This window comes from Chrysochloris asiatica, unplaced genomic scaffold (genome assembly GCF_000296735.1).
Source record: "Chrysochloris asiatica unplaced genomic scaffold, ChrAsi1.0 scaffold00050, whole genome shotgun sequence".
NCBI lineage: Eukaryota > Metazoa > Chordata > Mammalia > Afrosoricida > Chrysochloridae > Chrysochloris > Chrysochloris asiatica.
This window is the reverse complement of record NW_006408568.1, coordinates 12,074,424-12,092,622: the sequence shown is the minus strand read 5'-3', so window position 1 is coordinate 12,092,622 and position 18,199 is coordinate 12,074,424. Positions and strand designations below refer to the sequence as shown.

Below are 18,199 nucleotides of genomic sequence, written 5' to 3'. Positions count from 1 at the left end.
GGAGGCTGGATTGCAGGATGTGTCCTTATAGATTCACTAAAAGAGCTTGGTAACACTTGCCAGAGCAGGGCAGAGGCTGTGGGACCACACGGCTGAGAGGCCAAAAACAAAAGTGAGGTGTGCCTGCAATATGGCAGACAAGAGGCATTCTTGACTGGAGAACTGTTTCTCCCTGCGTTGTTTCTGATCCTGAATTGTATACCCTGTTCATTTCCCTAATAAACCCCATAGTCCTGAGTATTGCTGTTAGTTCTGTGTGACCATTGCAATGGATTGTGGAACCCAGATGTGAAGCAGAGAGTGCTGTGGGAGGAATGGTTGGTGTCAGAATAGGGAAAAAAAGTTGTAGAGTTAGAGTGGAGGCATGTCTGACCTCCGCTTCATAGGAATCAGCTTTGAGCTTAGATTGAATTTGATTCTCTTTCCCCCTTGTGAAGCCAGAGGAAGTCAGACATGGGCCCCCACATGGTTTTTGCAGGACCCTCATTTTCTTTGCTGGCATAAAACTGCTATGACCTAAAGAAGGGTATTGCTGGGACTCAGCCTCCATTTTTGCCCAGAAGTCACCTGGAGGTTGGAAGTCTGGTCTGTTAGACTAGTTCCTCTTGGAATGCTTTGACAGAAACAGCATAAATAAAGAGACACAGCCAAAGGGAGCATGTCTATTTAAAATTCCTCCCCTTCATTTTCTTCTTCAAATGAATCAGTTCCCACTTCTTCATAATCCTTCTCCAGGGCAGCCAGGTCCTCCCTGGCCTCAGAAAACTCTCCTTCTTCCATGCCCTCTCCAACATACCAATGCACAAAGGCCCGCTTGGCATACATGAGGTCAAACTTGTGGTCCAGGCGAGCCCAGGCCTCTGCAATCGCTGTGGTGTTGCTCAGCATACAGACAGCCCGCTGGACTTTGGCCAGGTCCCCTCCAGGCACCACAGTGGGTGGCTGATAGTTGATACCCACCTGAGGAACAGAGAGAAAGGAGGGGCAACAGAGGAAGGTGCAAATCAGTCACAGGAGAGCTGGGTAGTGGCTCCTCTAGACAGGCATCTTGGTCCCAATGGTGTGCTAACAAGGCCACATCATGAGTGTAGAATTAGACTATAGAACAGAAGGTAAAAAGAGGAAACCAGAGGCTGGGGAAGCAGGCAGGCAGAGAGGTGTGAATGTTGAAGAAAAAGCACAAGTGCGTGGGATTGGATACAGGCAAATTCAAGGGTCAGCGTTGGGGAAGAAAGGAGAACTATAGATCTGAAAATGGTAGAAATGCTAGTGGGGTGCTTCAAGTAGACAGGGTAATGAATAATATCATTACTAAGGGAAAGGTGTGCATTGTATGTCTATGTTTAAAAGGGAAGACACTGTTACAGGCAAATGAATTTCTAGACTTGAAATTACCCTAAAGCTTCATTTTTCCCAGATGATCATTTGAAATTCCTTTTAATTATGCTGCGATTAAATTTAGGGAAGTTTCTCTGACAATGGTAGAGGTTATTTAAAAGGTCATGAGAGTATTTCCAAAGCAATAAACAAAATGGCCCAGTAGGTCCTAGGGATGGTAGTAGTGTTAACCAGGCCCTGTGTCTCTGAGGAATGGGGCTTCTTGGGAGAAAATTACTCCCATTAAATAAAATTGGTAAAAGGTCTTGACTGAAGAAGCCAGCTTCCCAAGTTCTAGTAACCACAGCTGGGACAACCAGGCCAACCCAAGCTTAGTGGAACTCCATCCTAGAACTCAACCTTCTTACCCACAGACATATAATCCAAATACAAACCAACCCCAGGAACTGTAGGATACCACAAGTCTAGGGTGACAAAAAGGAGTTCTGGTACCATAGTGGTTACAAGTTGGACTGCTAACCTCAAGGTCAGCAGTTCAAAACAACCAACTGTTTGGTGGAAGAAGAGTGAGGCTTTCTACTCCCGTAAATTTACAGCCTCAGAAACCCTATACAGGGTCACTCTAAACCAGAACCAGGGTGGCAAAATGTGCTATTAATTATGGGACACAGAACCATGACACTATCTCAAAATATTTCTCCTACCCAAGCCACCATTTCTTACTTGCCAATCTCTAAAATTCATGGCTTTAAAATGTGCATCCTCTTGAGTAAGCGAGATTAACAGCAAGTAGGCAGTGAATCAAAGGCTCAGGCAAATATTGGTGGAAGAGGGTGATGTTGAAAAGGGGGCAAAGGCTGAGAGGGAGACAGGCAATGAATATAAACTTTGCCAATCACATACACTGACCAGCAGACATAAAGCCTGTGCCTGGAGCCAAGTCTCTTCTCTGAGCAGGAGGGTTCTTTAATTAGAGTCAAGTGAGGATAAACATCCTTGGGGAAGATACAAGAGGATGAAGTTCAACAACATCTACCTGATGGCATGTGCTTCTTGGAATGCAGCCTAAGATGTTAGTGCTACATTATCTCTCTTTCGGGACAGGACTCCCAGAGCTTCAGCTTAAAACAGAACAAGAGGACTTCCACTTTTTGTTAATTTCCACCACCACCACCTTCACAGGTCTCTCATTTTTCTTTTTCCCCTCTGGTAGCGTAGTGGTTATGAATCGGGCTGTGAACCTTAAGGTCAGCGGTTCGAAACTACCAGTCGCTCCGCGGGAGAAAGATGAGGCTTTCTACTCCCGTAAAGATTTACACCCTCGGAAACCCTGTACAGGGTTGCTATGGGTCGGAACTGACTCGATGGCACTCAACAACAACAACAACAACAACCTGTTCTAATAGCTTATTTTGCTGTTTTGTTTTCACTTGAAAAGAAGGAGAAAAAAAACAACAACAAACTCCATTTTTCTAAAACTGCCTTGATTATTTTTGCAAGAATGACCAGATTTTCTTTAGTTGTCCATCTTCTCCTGAAATCATAACCTCTCACCTTGAAGCCTGTGGGACACCAGTCTACAAACTGGATAGTCCTCTTGGTCTTGATGGCAGCAATAGCAACATTCACGTCCTTGGGCACCACGTCCCCCCGGTAGAGCATGCAGCAGGCCATGTACTTGCCATGTCTGGGGTCACACTTCACCATCTGGCTGTTGGGCTCAAAGCAGGAGCTGGTTATCTCAGCCACAGAGAGCTGTTCGTGATAGGCTTTCTCGGCAGAGATGATGGGTGCATAGGTGACCAGTGGGAAGTGGATGCGGGGGTAGGGCACCAAGTTGGTCTGGAACTCTGTGAGGTCCACGTTGAGGGCCCCATCAAAGCGGAGAGAGGCGGTAATGGAGGACACGATCTGACTAATGAGACGGTTGAGGTTGGTATAGGTAGGGCGCTCAATGTCAAGGTTTCTGCGGCAGATGTCATAGATGGCTTCATTGTCTACCATGAAAGCACAATCTGAATGTTCCAGTGTTGTATGGGTAGTCAGGATGGAGTTGTAGGGCTCTACCACCGCAGTGGACACCTGTGGAGCTGGGTAGATAGCAAACTCTAACTTGGACTTCTTGCCATAATCTAGGGAGAGGCGTTCCATCAGCAGAGAAGTGAACCCAGAGCCAGTGCCCCCACCAAAACTGTGGAAGATCAGGAAGCCCTGCAAGCCAGAGCAGGCATCCGTCTGGGGAAAGGAGAACATGAGAAGAAACCATGAAGGCAAGTTTCTGGGTCTAGCTCCACATAGACAAAACTAAGCAACCCATTCAATCTGCCCCACCCCATTCCTCAACATTTTTATGTGGGTGAAATCAATACAGCCTTGAAGGAATAAGAAAATATGCACTGATCTGGCAAGGTCTAAGTATGGAGTAGACATGACATGCATACATTTGCACATGCCATACAATAGATATATATCTCTAGGTACATGAAGGTTTCAGCGCAGTGGCTTCGTTAAACCAGGTGTGAGTGCAGAACCACAGTGGTCTGAGTATTTGTCTTTTGAGAGACCCAACTCCCTGCACAGTTCTGCCACCCACCCTTCTAATTTGAATTCATAGAAACTCCTGACTGATCTCCACATCTCAGTCCAACCTTGGAAGGTAGCTCAGTACCAATCTCAATACAAATGGGGTCACAGAATCTGAGTTTTAATCTCAGTCGTTCCATTTTCCAATTGTGAAAACTTGATCAGGTTACTAACTTCTCCATGTTTTTGGTTAAATGGAGACAACATAAAGAAAGAGTCATAAGGCTGCTGTGATTATGAAATGAGACCATAAGATGAAATGATTCAACCTACAACTCAGAGGTTTATGCTCAGACCAACCTGGGTCATGTCCTAACTCTGCCACTTTCTAGCTGTGTAACTCAGGCTAAATAATTGAACCACTTGGGCCTTTAATTTCTTCATCTGTATAACACAGGGGAAAGACTCCCTTCATATCCTTATAAAGAGGATTAAGGAGCTCTTGGAGCATAGTGGTTACGAATCGGGCTGTGAACCTCAGGGACAGCAGTTTGAAACTACCAGCTGTTCCACTGGAGAAAAATGAGACTTTCTGCTCCCATAAAGATTTACAGCCTTGGAAACCCTGTACGGGGTCGCTATGCGTCGGAACTGACTCCACAGCACATAACAACAACAACATTAAGAGGATTAAATGAAGGAATATATAGCATTCCTGGCATGTGTTAAATATTCAAATATACACGCTCTTTCTCTTCTCTTACAAGTTAAATGCTTTGTTCACCTATGCTGCCAGCAAGCAAAACTTAGCCTTCCTTATATCTGGAATCTTCCTCAGATACTAACCTGGAGTATTATAAGTATTAATTGGTCATTGGCCTGTAGGGTAGTCCACGATGCTCAGGTGGAGGAAGGGGCACCATCCCTATGTATCTTACAGAACACGGCAGAAATTCCAAGTCCTTAGTGAATCACGTATTCAGAGAGGTATAAAGCCAAGCCTCTTGACTCCAGCCTGCCTCACCAAGTCCTTTGCTCTTTTTGGCACTTACCAATTTGCGTATGCGGTCCAGCACTATGTCGATGCTCTCCTTGCCCACCGTGTAGTGGCCTCGGGCATAGTTGTTGGCTGCATCTTCCTTTCCTGTGATCAGCTGCTCTGGATGGAAGAGCTGGCGGTAGGTTCCTGCCCGAACCTCATCTGCCAAGAAAGGAGGGTTGTGAGGTCTTACCACCTGGTATCCAGGGGAGAAGCCTCCCTCTCCATTGGAATACCACATGCTCTGCATCTCCATTTCCTCCATCTGCAAAGCTCAGCTGAGATGAAATTAGAAAGCCATTACAATCCACCCGCAAAGGACTAAGAGAAGGCCAGGGTCACATAGGCACACAGAGCCTGTGGCTCAGCTAGGCAATGAGATGCCAACTGCTTGGTGCGCTGGATCAAGTTTATAAAGCTCACCAAAGTTAAATGCCTCTCTCTCTTTCCACTTTGACCCCTCAAAGTTTCCCTTTAGTTTAGTTTTTTGTTTTTTTTTCATGCTTCAAAGTTACTCTTGATGCCAATAAGTTAACCCAATTTTACTTGTATAAAAATGTTCTAGGGATAAAGAGATAGATTCAGGGTGGTCTCCCTAGATCCTACTCTGTCCCAGGACTTGTCCCACCCCTCACCTCCATCCCAAGGTGGCAATAACATATGCACATATCAAGTATTAGAGATATTTTGGAATGACTCGGAAGCAAACTGCATCCCAGGTTTCTAGAGGAGGAGGAACACTAGAGAGGCTGCCAAGGGGCTTGCTGGCCATGTGGGTGATCAATATGCTCCAGGCCCCAACTTCATTCCTCTCCACAGTCCCTCTTCAGAAGGCACCCTTTGTGTGGCAGCGTGGGAGGGCAACCAGCGCTTTCTACATGTGTGCAAAGTATCCAGAGAGTGGAGTATCTATAGTCAGTCACCCCTAGAAACTAACTGCAGGCATTTTCCCAAACATCTATGAGGAACTTGTCCATCCCTTGCTTGGTGAGCCAGCCTTGAAACTGAGGAAATCCTGATGTTGAGCTGAGAGTTGATCCAAGGTCAGACCCAAGGGAAGGACTGGGGAAGCAGGAAGGGACGGGGCAGAGCAGTAAGAAACAACCAGACACAAATCAGAATCCCTCTGCTTTCCACACCCCAAAAGAGGTTCATTCTAGGACTACAGCCACCCCTGGAGGTTAAGAGTACATCCCTGCTGCTATTCCATTTTGGGTCTAAGAGATTGCAAGGTTATACCAGATCTGTGAGGACAAACCTCATTTATTTAGAATTAGAAACCTATGCTTTAGGTGAACTGGCCCCTTGGGAGCTTCTTATCATTTCTAAAATTATTTTGTATACACTTAGTATTTAGTAACAATCTTAGCAATTTCAGTCTTTCCCTGAAGGTTTTAAGCTAAAGACATTTTGTTCTTCGTAGGTTAGAGCTATAATGGGGTAGCAGAGATCCTTGATCCCTATTGTGAGATTCCCCAAGACTGTGTTGTTGTTGTTGTTGTTAAGTGCCATCGAACTGTGTAGACCCCCAAAAAAACTGACTAAAGTCAGGGAGCTCTAGTTCAGCCACTGGTACCTCCATTGGAGACTCTCTTCCTTAGTTCTCCTAGACCAAAGCTTCTACCTTTCGTGTTGTGGACCTGTAACAAGACCAATCCCATACTCACCCACAACAGTAGGTTCCAGGTCTACCATGACAGCCCGGGGCACATGCTTCCCATTGCTAGTCTCACTGAAAAAGGTGGTGAAAGAGTCATCGTCGTTGACTTTGCTGGCCTGGATGCCAAAGGTTCCATCAGCTTGGATGCCGTGCTCCAAGCAGAAGAGCTCCCAGCAGGCATTGCCAATCTGAACTCCTGCTTGACCCACATGGACTGATATGCATTCCCGCTGTGGGGGGAGAGAGCAGTCAAGGTCAGAGAGGTCTTGGTCCCCAGCCATGCCTGTCCCCTACATCCCTCCCATCTGAGGATGTTTCCACTTAATATTCAGCTTCCGGAAAGCCATCTCTCCAGCCATGCATTATACTAAGTATGTATAATGGGTGTCGTTAGTGTTATGATTACAAACATAGCCTGTATCCCCCAGAGTCGGATGGTGTCGCAGATGTCAAGTGAACAGTCCCCAATGCATCTGAACCAAGACTCGGCTCCAAAGACAACATAATTCTGTGGTTTGCTCTAAAAGTGGTTTTCCAAGGTCAAACCCTTATCCTAGGAAAGGAAAAAGAAGGCAACTACACAGGGGAAATAGGGAGCTAATGTAAACCCATAGACTGCTGGCCTGAATCAGAAGGTCAATAGAAGGGTCCATGGCAACAGCAGAAATTAGACCTAAATTCACTGCAATGCACTGTCAGCATTTGTCTTCATGGGTGTTGTTGTGTCCATGTGTTTTACAGTCAATTTCAACTCATAGACACCCAGTGTGTCAGAATAGAACTGCCCCATAGGGATTATTTTTGCATCTGTAATCTTTATGGGAAAAGATTTCCATTCTTTTTTCCCCCACCAGCTATAACTCAGAAACCCTGTACAAAGCCACTGAGTGGATTCAGACCACTAATCCCTTTCAGTTAGCAGCTGAGCAACTCACCAGTGCACCACCAGGGCTCCTTTCTTCAAGCCTAGCCCCTAACTTTCCTAGACAGCAGTGACACCACACACACACATCGCAGTCTCCGAGTGGAGTCGTAGACAGCAGTTGAACACTTACAGAAGGAGTATGTATAATGGGTGACTTAGTGCTGGGGTTACAAATCTAGGAATAAGACAGAACTGGTGGCATATCAGCATGAGAGCTCTTCCTGAACTGAGAAATTGGAAAACCTTTATAGCCACCACAACCCTTCCCCTTGCCTCTGTCAGGCCAAGTGTTAAATAAAGCTGACCTTTTTTGAGTGACCTTATCTCTCTGTTATTCTGGTGTGAGGCCACAACTACCTGATTGGTCCTAGTACTAACAACTTAGGGTGGTGTGTAAGGTGTGTCTATAAGTGGTGTGTGTGGGGGGGTGTACACACCCATATATGAAATCTTGCTGGAACAATGGAATCACCACCCTTACCCACACACCCAGCTCTGAGGAAGTTGTGGACCACACGGGTGGCTCTGTGCCTGAGATGCCCAACAGAGCCCAACAGGGAAACACGTGGCTAGTCTGTAGTTTCCATTCTTACTCATGACCTGACGTGGCATTTCCCAGCTCCATGTAACCTAAACTAGTAGCAGAGCCTCCAGTGGGCAGGAAGCAGCAACCCACATCAGAGTCTGGAACTCCTGAAAACTTGAAGGTTGTCTGAACCCAGGTCAGCAGAGGTGTCAGAACCTGTAGCTCCCAAATTCAGTTTTACAACTAAGTGCCTCTTCTGCACCTGTCTTTATGCTAGAGCTGAGTGATACACAGCTCCTGCCTTCAGGGCAGATGAAACCATAAAACCAGAAATCAAACCAGTTTGCTTCTAGTAGATACTGACTCATGGCAACCTTGTGTGTTTCAGAGCAGAACTGTACGATACAGAGGCTTCAGTGTTGTGTGCCATCGAGTTGGTTCCAACTCATAGCAACCTTGTGTAGTGTTTCTGAGAGTAGCTGGTGGGTTTGAACTGCCGCCCTTCTGATTGGCCTAATCCTACAGCTCCATACCAGGGCTAAGGGTTTTCAATAACTGTAATCTTTATGGAAGAAGCTCTGGTGGCTCAATGGCTAATTACTCACTGCTAACTGAAAGGTCAGTGGTTTGAATCCACCAACAGCTTCACAGGAGAAAAGACCTAGTGATTTGCTCCCATAAAGATTATAGCCTAGGAAATCCTATAGGACAATTCTACTCAGTCATTTAGGGTTGCTATGCGCCAAATCTGGTAACACAGTGTTTACAAGTCAGGCTGCTAACCTCAAGGTCAGTTGTTTGACACTACCAGCCATTCCACAGAAGTAAGATGAAGCTCTCTGCGCCCATAAAGATTTACAGCCTCGAAAAACCTACATAGGGTTGCTACGAGTTGGAACCGACTCCACAGCACACCACCACCACTATACATCAAAAGGAGTCTTGGTGTGGTGCTGTAGGATAAGTCCTGGACCGCCAGGTTGGTTTGAACCACAAGGACGGTGATTTCAAACTCAATAGCTGCTTCTTGGAAGCCCCGTACAGGGTCATTATGATTTGGAACAGACTCAACAGCACACAGCAACAATAAGCCAAAACTGACTCAATGGTATACAATAACAATCTTTATGAAATAGATCACCAAGCCCTTCTTCTGCAGTACTTCTAGATTGATTTCAACTGCCAACTTTTTGGTTAGCAGCCAAGTGCAAACCATTTTGGTCACCCAAAGGTCTCAGTGAGTCAGAATCAACTCAACAGCAATGGGTTTTTTGGTGGCTAGGGAATGGTTTCAAATCCTGCCTTCTTGATTAAGTTAGTGTGTGTTCTTGGCTGAGTCACTTAACATCTCCTTATCTGAAAATCAGAGTACCCCCTGATAGGGTGTTTGTCAGAATTAAATGAGTTGTTGCATTTAAGTTACAAAGGGCTTAGTCATGATTGTTGTTATCTTTACAGCTACTATTTATGTTGTGATATTACTGGATCATAGTCCAATCCGGCTGTATTCTCTACCTGAAAATTACATTATGATACTACTGTATCATAGTCAATCAAATGCTGCTCTATTCTCCACCTGAAAGACATGCATGTGGAAAGTAACCTTCATTATGGAGTCTAATTCTTTGCCTCCATCTTAGGACTCAATTCAAATCTAAGAAAATCTGTTCTACACCCAGGAACCAGCCCACAACCAGTGCATTACTGACCCAGACCACACATCCAGCATGTAGCTGTGTCTTCTGAGAGAGGTGTCCAAAGCAGAGGGGATATTACAGAGGACTGGGGAAGGTGCCCAATCACACATATTCTACTTCCAAGTGAGGGCATCCCTTCTGACCCTTAGCCTTCGGGGCCTTGACTTCAGATCACAATAACCACCATCACCATTACCCTCCAACCTCCCTCCAGTTCTTATCTATGGTGTTTGGTTCACAGTCTGCCCTCCTGTCTGGAACACTCTGACCTCTTCAAGGAAGATGAAGTGATACCTCAGGAATATCAAATGTGCTGGGAGGAAAAGTAAGGCTCTTGGGAGCCTGAGTGTCACCAGCAAAGTGATTATCAGTGTTTTTAGCTTCTTTGGATGCTCCTCTGTAATCTCATACCAACACGCCAATGTGTCAGCCTTCACAGACAAAATGTCTCTTTGACTCTCTCGGTCTCTTACTCTCATTCTGAAGCGCACAGACATACACATACACGCGCGTTGTTGTTGTTGTTAAGTGCCTTCGAGTTCATTCCAACTCATAGTGGCTCTGTATCAGGTTTCTAAGGCTGTAAATCTTTGTGGGAGCAGAAAGCCTCATCTTTCTCTCGCAGAGTGGCTGACTGGTGAGCTCGAATTGCAAATCTTGTTGTCTGAAGTCCAGTGCTTATCATATGGAGCCACCATGCTCCACCACACACACAAGCATACACTTTAGGAAAAGCTATTTTCCATGTCAAATGAAATCGCAAGAGTAATTTAAACTATACAATAGAGTCAAATTATTTGCAGACTCATAGATGCTCTCAAAAGTCAAAGATGACTACAGCAGTCACAAGAAAAGGAAAGCTTCTCTGTGCTATTACCCACTAACAGGAACCAGGGCTCCTTGGAAAAAGAGATGTTTCAGGGTCTGGCATAGGGAATGTGCAAGAGGAGCCTGGAACATCTTATAATGCCTGAAAGCAAGGACTGGAATGATGTCAAAAATCACAGTTTGAAGAGGCTCCCACTGCCAAAAATGAGACAATCTGAGCATCAAAAAAATAATGACAGTAGTTAATTGAAACAGGATGGATATATGAAAATCCACAAATCCCTACTGTTATTTAAAAAGAGAACCACTGGGGGTGGGTGGGGGAACATGGAACATGGCATTTCTCCCCATCTAAACAGCCCGGGGAAAGCTCTTTTAAAAAAAAAAAAGAGTTGTAGGAGAAATCACACATTAAGAAATAGTACCATATTATGTTGTTGTTAAGTGCCGTCAAGTCAGTTCTGACTCATAGTGACTCTGTATAAGGGTTTCAAGGAGTGGCTGATAGGTTTGAACCATCTACCTTGTGGCTAACAGTCCAGTGCTTATCCTACAGTGCCACACCAGGAATCCAGCGCCATATTACAGTATCTAGTTAATTAGTTGATTGTTATTGTTAAGTGCAGTCGAGTCAGTTCCAACTTACAATGACGTTGTACAGGATTTCTAAGGAGCCACTGATAGACTTGAGCCACTGAACTTGCAGTTAGCAGTCCAGTGTCAATTGAAGTCTCCAGTTGTCACTAGCCTAACATGATCAATCTTTATATCACTAGTAGTAAGGCAATCAGAAATTAAGGGCTCCTGATCTGAGGTAGCATGATAGATATACAAAGATCATCAAAAAGAATCAATCACCCTTCATCTATTAGTCCCTTTAGATTTGATTTCCAATTTAGAGAAAACACAGAGATTAGCAGTACAAACGAATTAACATCATGTGGAAACAATAAAATAAATCCAGAAGTTAAGAACATTATACAGGGCAACTTACCCAATCTTTCTAATTCATGAAAAAATAAGGGTGGTGAAAGGGAGTATGTATATTAAAAGAAAATTGATGTAGCAACCACATATAAATACATGAACTTGGACTGAATTCTAAATCAAAACATTTGGGGGACACATAGAGAGACTGATTGCTTTTGTTAGATGCAATAATGAAATTAGAGTTAAATATGAAAATGTCACTTTTTTAGGGTTGTATCCTGAAGCATTTGTGGTAAGCTGTCATGTTGTCTGTACAAGGGGGCTTCATGGAAAAATTCTATTATCTTCTCATTGCACTTTTCCACAAACTTTTGAAGCTCCCTCATGTTTTATTGTAAAATACTTCAACAAAAACATCAGTCAAAGCAAATATGACCCCTCAAAAATACAACTAATAATGATTAAATCTAGATGATGGGCCTATAGATAACATTATGCAGTTCTGCTTTGGAATTTTTCATGCTAATAACAGCAGAAACAACATCGAAAGTTACAGGAAGTAAACAGAAGAGCAGGAAAAGTGACTCCACAAACCATTACCTATCTTTAGGACCCAGGCTTTTTCTGTTTCATCTAACTTAGTCATCTACTCAGCAAACACTTACTGAGAGTCTACTTCATGAGGGCAAATAAGGGTCTTAACATTACAGGAAGAACTCACAAGGGAAATTAGAAGTTATATGAGTCCTCATGGAGCTCTGAGGTCTCAGCATGTCCTCAACACTCCACTGCAACATGTCTTTTGCACCTGCTCCCAACACTGGGGTGGCCTTCTCCAGCTACCCTCTGCTTGGTCACTGCCCCCATCTGCCTGCCGGAGCCATCATGATGAGCAGAGCAGAAGTAGTGTTGATAACCTTAAGAGGCAGAGTGCTCAGTGTCTAAGAAAGTCCATCTATTTGTCATCATCAGAGATGATGTTTTAGCTGAAACAGTCTCAGAAATCGCCTAATATTATCCTCTCCTCCACTATTTTATAACTAGAAATGATGTGGTTCCTGAGGTAAAAGGGCAGCTTCAAGATTGCACAGTTCTGCAAGCAAGAGCCTGCACCAGAATCCAGGTCTTCCAGCCCACACCTGAGTGTGGTAGGTAGCCTCTTTGAAAATAGGTCACCCTTTCCTGATAGAGCCAGTAACCTGTTTCTCAGGGCTAGTGTGTGTAGGTGGGGAGTGAGGGGTGTACAAAGGGTAAGCTGACCCAGCAGAAGATATTTAAGTCTCATGTTTGCTCCCAACTCATATTTCAGATTTCCCCTCTCTTGCCAACAGAACTCATGCTTTCTTTCACATGATTTCTCCCTTTCGCTGTGCTATTTTCCATCTGGTCTGGTAGAACTCAGGCTACTTCAGTGCCACTGGGACCCTGTGAAGCCTCACTCTCAGCAGCCCAGGGAATGAAGCTGAGGGAGACAGAGTTCCTTTCCTCAAGAACAGAATGACACCTGCTCTTATAGACTACCTAGTACCAGGATAACTGTAAAAGTTCCCTACTCTGTTCATCCCATGACAAATATTTATTGTGTCATTACATGTAAGAAGGCAATTGAAAGGTATTGAGTTAACTCCTATTCCTCTTTCAGGTCTTGCTTTCAATCTGTTCAGTATGTCTTCCTTTAAGAAATCTGAGAGAACTTTTTGGAGCTATGGGGGCTGGATGAACCCTTGAAACGATTGCCCTAAGATAACCTTTAAACCTTAAACCAAATTATCCCCTGAAGTCTTCTTAAAACCAAACAATAGTCTACCTTAATTAGTAAAAATAATGTCTGTGTTGAGAATTAAGTTCTTTTAAGAACCCTCGCTATGGGATCCAAGTGGTAACAGCAACTTAAACAATTAGAAAGGAACCTTAGGGCACAGTGAGTTTATGTTAATAGGAGAGCGTCTCAGAAAAGGAGGATAAGGAGGTTGTTCTATATGTATGGTTCAATGTCACCGAACTGCACAGGGAGAAATGGCTAAATTGGTATCTGTTTTTTTTGTGTGTATGTTCTCAACAACAACAAAAGAAACAAAAAAAGAGTGAGGTACAACTTGAAGAATATAACCAATTGTATATGTAGAAATTGTTAAAATGGTGCATCTTCATCTGTATATAGTTTCACCCCAAAAAAATAAGAAGTCTGGAAGACCAAGGACCAGTATGAGGCCCCTGCTACATACTCCCACAATCCCCTTCTTCGTCCTTATCACTGCATTTGTCACACCATATTAGATTGTCTGGCTTTCATAGCAGAGAGTGAGCTCTTTGAGGGCAGGGAAGCACTTGTTTTACTCACTGAAAGCAAAGCATCAAACACAGTGCTTGACCATAGCAGGTGCTCAATAAATACAGAGGTGATTGGAATGAAACAGGATCTATTTCACAATGTGGCTGTTGCCTAAGAGTGCAATTAGAGTTTTCTCCTTTAGACATCTTCTAGATTAATCTCCTGTAGGAGGACTATTGGAGAGACCCTGAAGAATCTGGATATGCAGAGACGAACTAAGGACATTTTAAGTGGCATAAGCACTATGAACATCGGCCTAAGGCAGAAAATTTGGGACACATCCCACAGACTGCTCAGTGGAATGTAGGCTTGTGAAGGACAGAGCAGATGAGACATCTGTGCCACCTACAGCCATCCTCCATGGAGAAGAGAGTCTGTGCTTTGCAGAACACCAAGAAAGGAAATTCTAGAACTTGCAGGCCTTTTCTAACATGGCTGCAAAAAAAAAAAACCTTCCTTTTTATCAATATTACTATCTTTTTTCTACTTTCTTCTTAGTCTTTTTGTTTTGTTTTGCTTTGCTTTGCTTTGCTTTGCTTTGCTTTGCTGTGCTGTGCTCTCAGTGGACTAATAAGATCAGCTTATCACTCTCCTCTGTAGCAAAGGTTTTGGCAGCTTTTACAATCATCTCAAAGTACCACAAAACAGTAAAATTGGCATATTAACTGGGAAAAGGGTTGGTTGCTTGAGATGGTCTTCGTGTATGCCAGATGAAAACCTAAGACAAGACCATTCCATATCCACGTGACCACCTGTAAGGCCAAATGTCACAAGGAGCAGGTAGATAGGGGCTTGCTTTTGGGAAGCATATTATTACACCAAATCATAGCCAGTTGTCAGGCTAGGATTATAAATCACATATATTTTTAGGACCTAGGCTAAGATGACAAGTAAAATCATAGATTCACAATGCTACAGAGAGATAATTAAGGTATGAACTAATGTGATTCATGAAAGATCATTTGCATTATCTTTGCTCAGAACAAAGAATATAGATGATAAGCCAAAAACAGCAAGAACAAAAAGTTGACCTGAATTAGCATCAGTGAATGCAGGCTCATTTTATATGCACAGCAGTTAGGGTAACAATAGGGCAGGCACGAGGCCAACTTTAGGAATGACAGGGCCCTTTTGTTTGTTAATGATTTCCAGCATAAGGGGTATTCTGATGTTTAAGGCTCTTTTGCTTTAGCTGACATTAGGGCAAGGACAGGAGATAGTAAGGAAATTTAAGCCAATACATACAATTGTTGTTTAAGTGCTGTTGAGTTGGTTCCAACTCATAGCAACCCTGTATAGGGTTTCCAAGGAGTGGCTGATGAGTTTGAACCGCCAACCTTGAGGTCCAGAACATTATCCTACAGCGCCACACCAGCACCATACAATGCCTACTCCTTTTTCCATTCTCTTCCATAGCTCATTAATCTAGAGGAAGTGCTAACAGGGGGACACAGACAGGCAAGATGCTAGCCACAAAGGCTGCAGATAGCGCTGCTGGTCTCCTGGGGGCGAAGGAGGTTAAAAAAATAAACACTAAGTCCACTTCCTGCCATCAAGAGTACCTCTCTTCCTTCCATCCAACCCCTATCCTGGGCCCTGCATTCACTAGCTATTTTTTACTCAGAATTTATTTATTTATTTAGAATTCATTTTTAACTTTTGTCTTCCTTTCATAGTCACTCAGGAGCCCCTTCATAGAAGACATTCAGCAATAGTATTAACCTCCCTCTTGCTGGGCCTGACCTGGGCCTGCAGGTTCCTATCAAAACTCATCAATTCATCCTCAAAGGCCCAGTGTCTTCACCCCCAGATCCCCATGTGAGGGAGCTCTGTTACAGAGGGTGGCTCCCCTGCACATAACTATGGACCCAATGGCCTCAGGGTGATGGGAAGATAGGATGTATCTTGCAGTCCCTTGAAAGCCCCACTTCGTGCCCTCAGGTTAGAAGGTATATAATGACGCTGCAAAGTTCAGTCATGCTTGCCTACAAAGGGACAGATGGCAGAGGACCAGGGGGACATGAAGCAGTGTCCAATTCACCCCCAGCCATGGCTCTTTGGTTCAGTTTGATACCTATTCCCGCCTAGACTAGATTCATGCTCCCCAGCTTCCCAATGGACTTAAGGAAGCTGTGTTGCAGATGTTCTCACCTCCCCATAAAGTACAAACACTTTCTCTGTGGCCTGCCATCATTGGCATGGGCTTGGCTTGGGCCACCTGGCCAGTGTTCTCCATACCACTTCCCAATAAAAGTCTCAGTTCCCAGGAGGGCTGCTGACAAGACGAACAGTGAGAGAAGATGGGATTACTTGGCTTTAGGAAAACGTCTTACCAACAATCCTGCAGCAATGACAACTCTAATTCTACTACCTAACACAGAGGCAGCTTCCCACCATCCCCACCCCCACCTCACTCAGGGCAAGGGGATTATAGGGGATAGCTGCTTGAAACTTAACCTGTGGTAGGAAGTAAAGACTTCCTTTGGGTGTGGTTCTTTGGATCTAGATTCGTAGACATATCACTGTAACCTTACAGGAAGGAGTCAAGGAATTTTTTAAAAGACTAGGGAAATGTTTAACTGAAGATGTTCACACACATCTAACAATACTTTGCACACAAGTAATGGCGCTAAGCCTACCATACAAAATTCAGTATTTCGAAATAAATAGAGGATATTATTCTCTTTTTAAAATATTCAACCATATTGTATGAGGCCACTGCTCTAAAAAGTTAAGAAAATATTTTCTTGCTAAATGTAACATTCTATGATGGTTACTGGAGGCGGTGAGATGGGAGGAGGGAATTATTCACAGCTAGAGGGTAGATGCTCTGATAGTGTAGTGGTTACGATTTGAGCTGTGAACCACAAGGTCAGCAGTTCGAAACTACCAGAAGTTCCGCAGGAGAAAGATGAGGCATTCTGCTCCCGAAAAGATTTACAGCCTCGGAAACCCTGTGCAGGGTTGCTATGAGTCGGAATCGACTCCACAGTACTTAATAACAACACCAAGAGGGTAGACACATGGTAACTTGGGTGACAGGGCAAACAATATACAACAAGAGAGAAGTTGGCAGAGAAAAGATAAAGGTAGCAGGAAATACATGGAGGAGTTAAAGGAAATAGAGGTAAATAATATTAACTGATGGTGCATAGAGAAGACTGCAATCATTGTAATGAAACAAAATGTATGATTTGTTGAATGTAAAACTGATGATCTGCTCTGTAAACCTTCATTCAGTTCACAATAAAGTATTTTTTAAAAATATTTTCTTTCTAAACACCCAACATTTTTAGCATTTAAAATCTGGTTGCACTGTATAAAAATTGTATTTACCAGATACTTTCAGAAACTTCCATACTGAATGCACATCAAAGTTTTCTCAGAGGAATGGAGGAGGATCTTTGGCACCTCTGTCAACCTCCTTTAGGCTCCACTCTAAGCCATTACAATGCTCAGGTCAAAATTAAAACATGCCAGGGAAAGCACTTTGAAAATTATAAACCACTAGCTACATGCCAAATAATACAAATTTCAAATATCAAATCTGTAGGATTTGCTTCAAAGTAATAAGGAAAGAGGTTAAAGACAATAAATAAAACAAGATTGGTTATAAGTTGGCAGTTATTCAAATTGGTGATGCATATATATTTGTTGTTGTTGTTAAGTACTGTGGAGTTGGTTCCTACTCATAGTAACCCTGCAAAGGGTTTCTGAGGCTGTAAATCTTTACCAGAACAGAAAGCCTCATCTTTCTCCCACTGAACCGCTGGTAGTTTCAAACTTCCGACCTTGAGGTTAGCAGCCCGATTCGTAACCACTGCGCTACCAGAGCTCCTTGTAGATAGATAGATAGATAGATAGATAGATAGATAGATAGATAGATAGATAGATAGATTCATTGTGTCATTAGTTCTACTTTTGTATGTACTTGAAATTTTCTATTATATAAAGTTTAATATATAATATACAAATATGGGTATATATCCTTTTGTCATCTAAGTGGAACCTTAAACATTTGTATTTTGCCATATGAGAAAAAATAGTCCAGAGAAGTTAAGTGACTTCACTGAAGTCACACAGCTAGCAACAGAACAGAGCAGAGCAAAATTCCGAACTCCCCACTCTGGGTTTCTTCTGTGGCCGCACACTAGGGGGATCTCAGGCAAAATTGGTTTCCTTTGGCTACTCTCCCCAAGGTATCCATGTTTTTCAAGAAGGAGAGGGTGCTGGACAGACCGAAACTAGTAGCAGCAGAAGGAGGGCCAGAATAAGGTTCTGGGCAGTTTCCAAAATGAACAGGGGAGGAGGGGAAGTTTCCGACTGGCCTGCTCTGTCACAGACACCTGGAGCAAGAGTGCCCAGAACTGACCTTGGACTGTGTGACAGCCAACCCCTACC

General features: G+C 43.6%; 1 protein-coding gene across 2 annotated transcripts in view; it reads right to left on the bottom strand.

Moving 5' to 3' along the window:
* Positions 1–612: 612 nt before the first annotated feature.
* Positions 613–18,199, bottom strand: part of TUBA8 (tubulin, alpha 8) — an 18,787-nt gene continuing 1,200 nt past the window's right edge. The window contains exons 2-5 of one of the 2 annotated variants that reach the window (XM_006862729.1): positions 6,568–6,790; positions 4,914–5,062; positions 2,893–3,573; positions 613–960 (exon numbers count right to left, since the gene is read on the bottom strand). In XM_006862729.1, coding sequence (XP_006862791.1) covers positions 667–960; positions 2,893–3,573; positions 4,914–5,062; positions 6,568–6,790 — 1,347 coding nt within the window. In that variant the 3' untranslated portion in view covers positions 613–666. Of the gene's footprint in view, positions 961–2,892; positions 3,574–4,913; positions 5,063–6,567; positions 6,860–18,199 lie in introns of those variants that run through there. The other variant, XM_006862728.1, reaches the window with a different exon arrangement.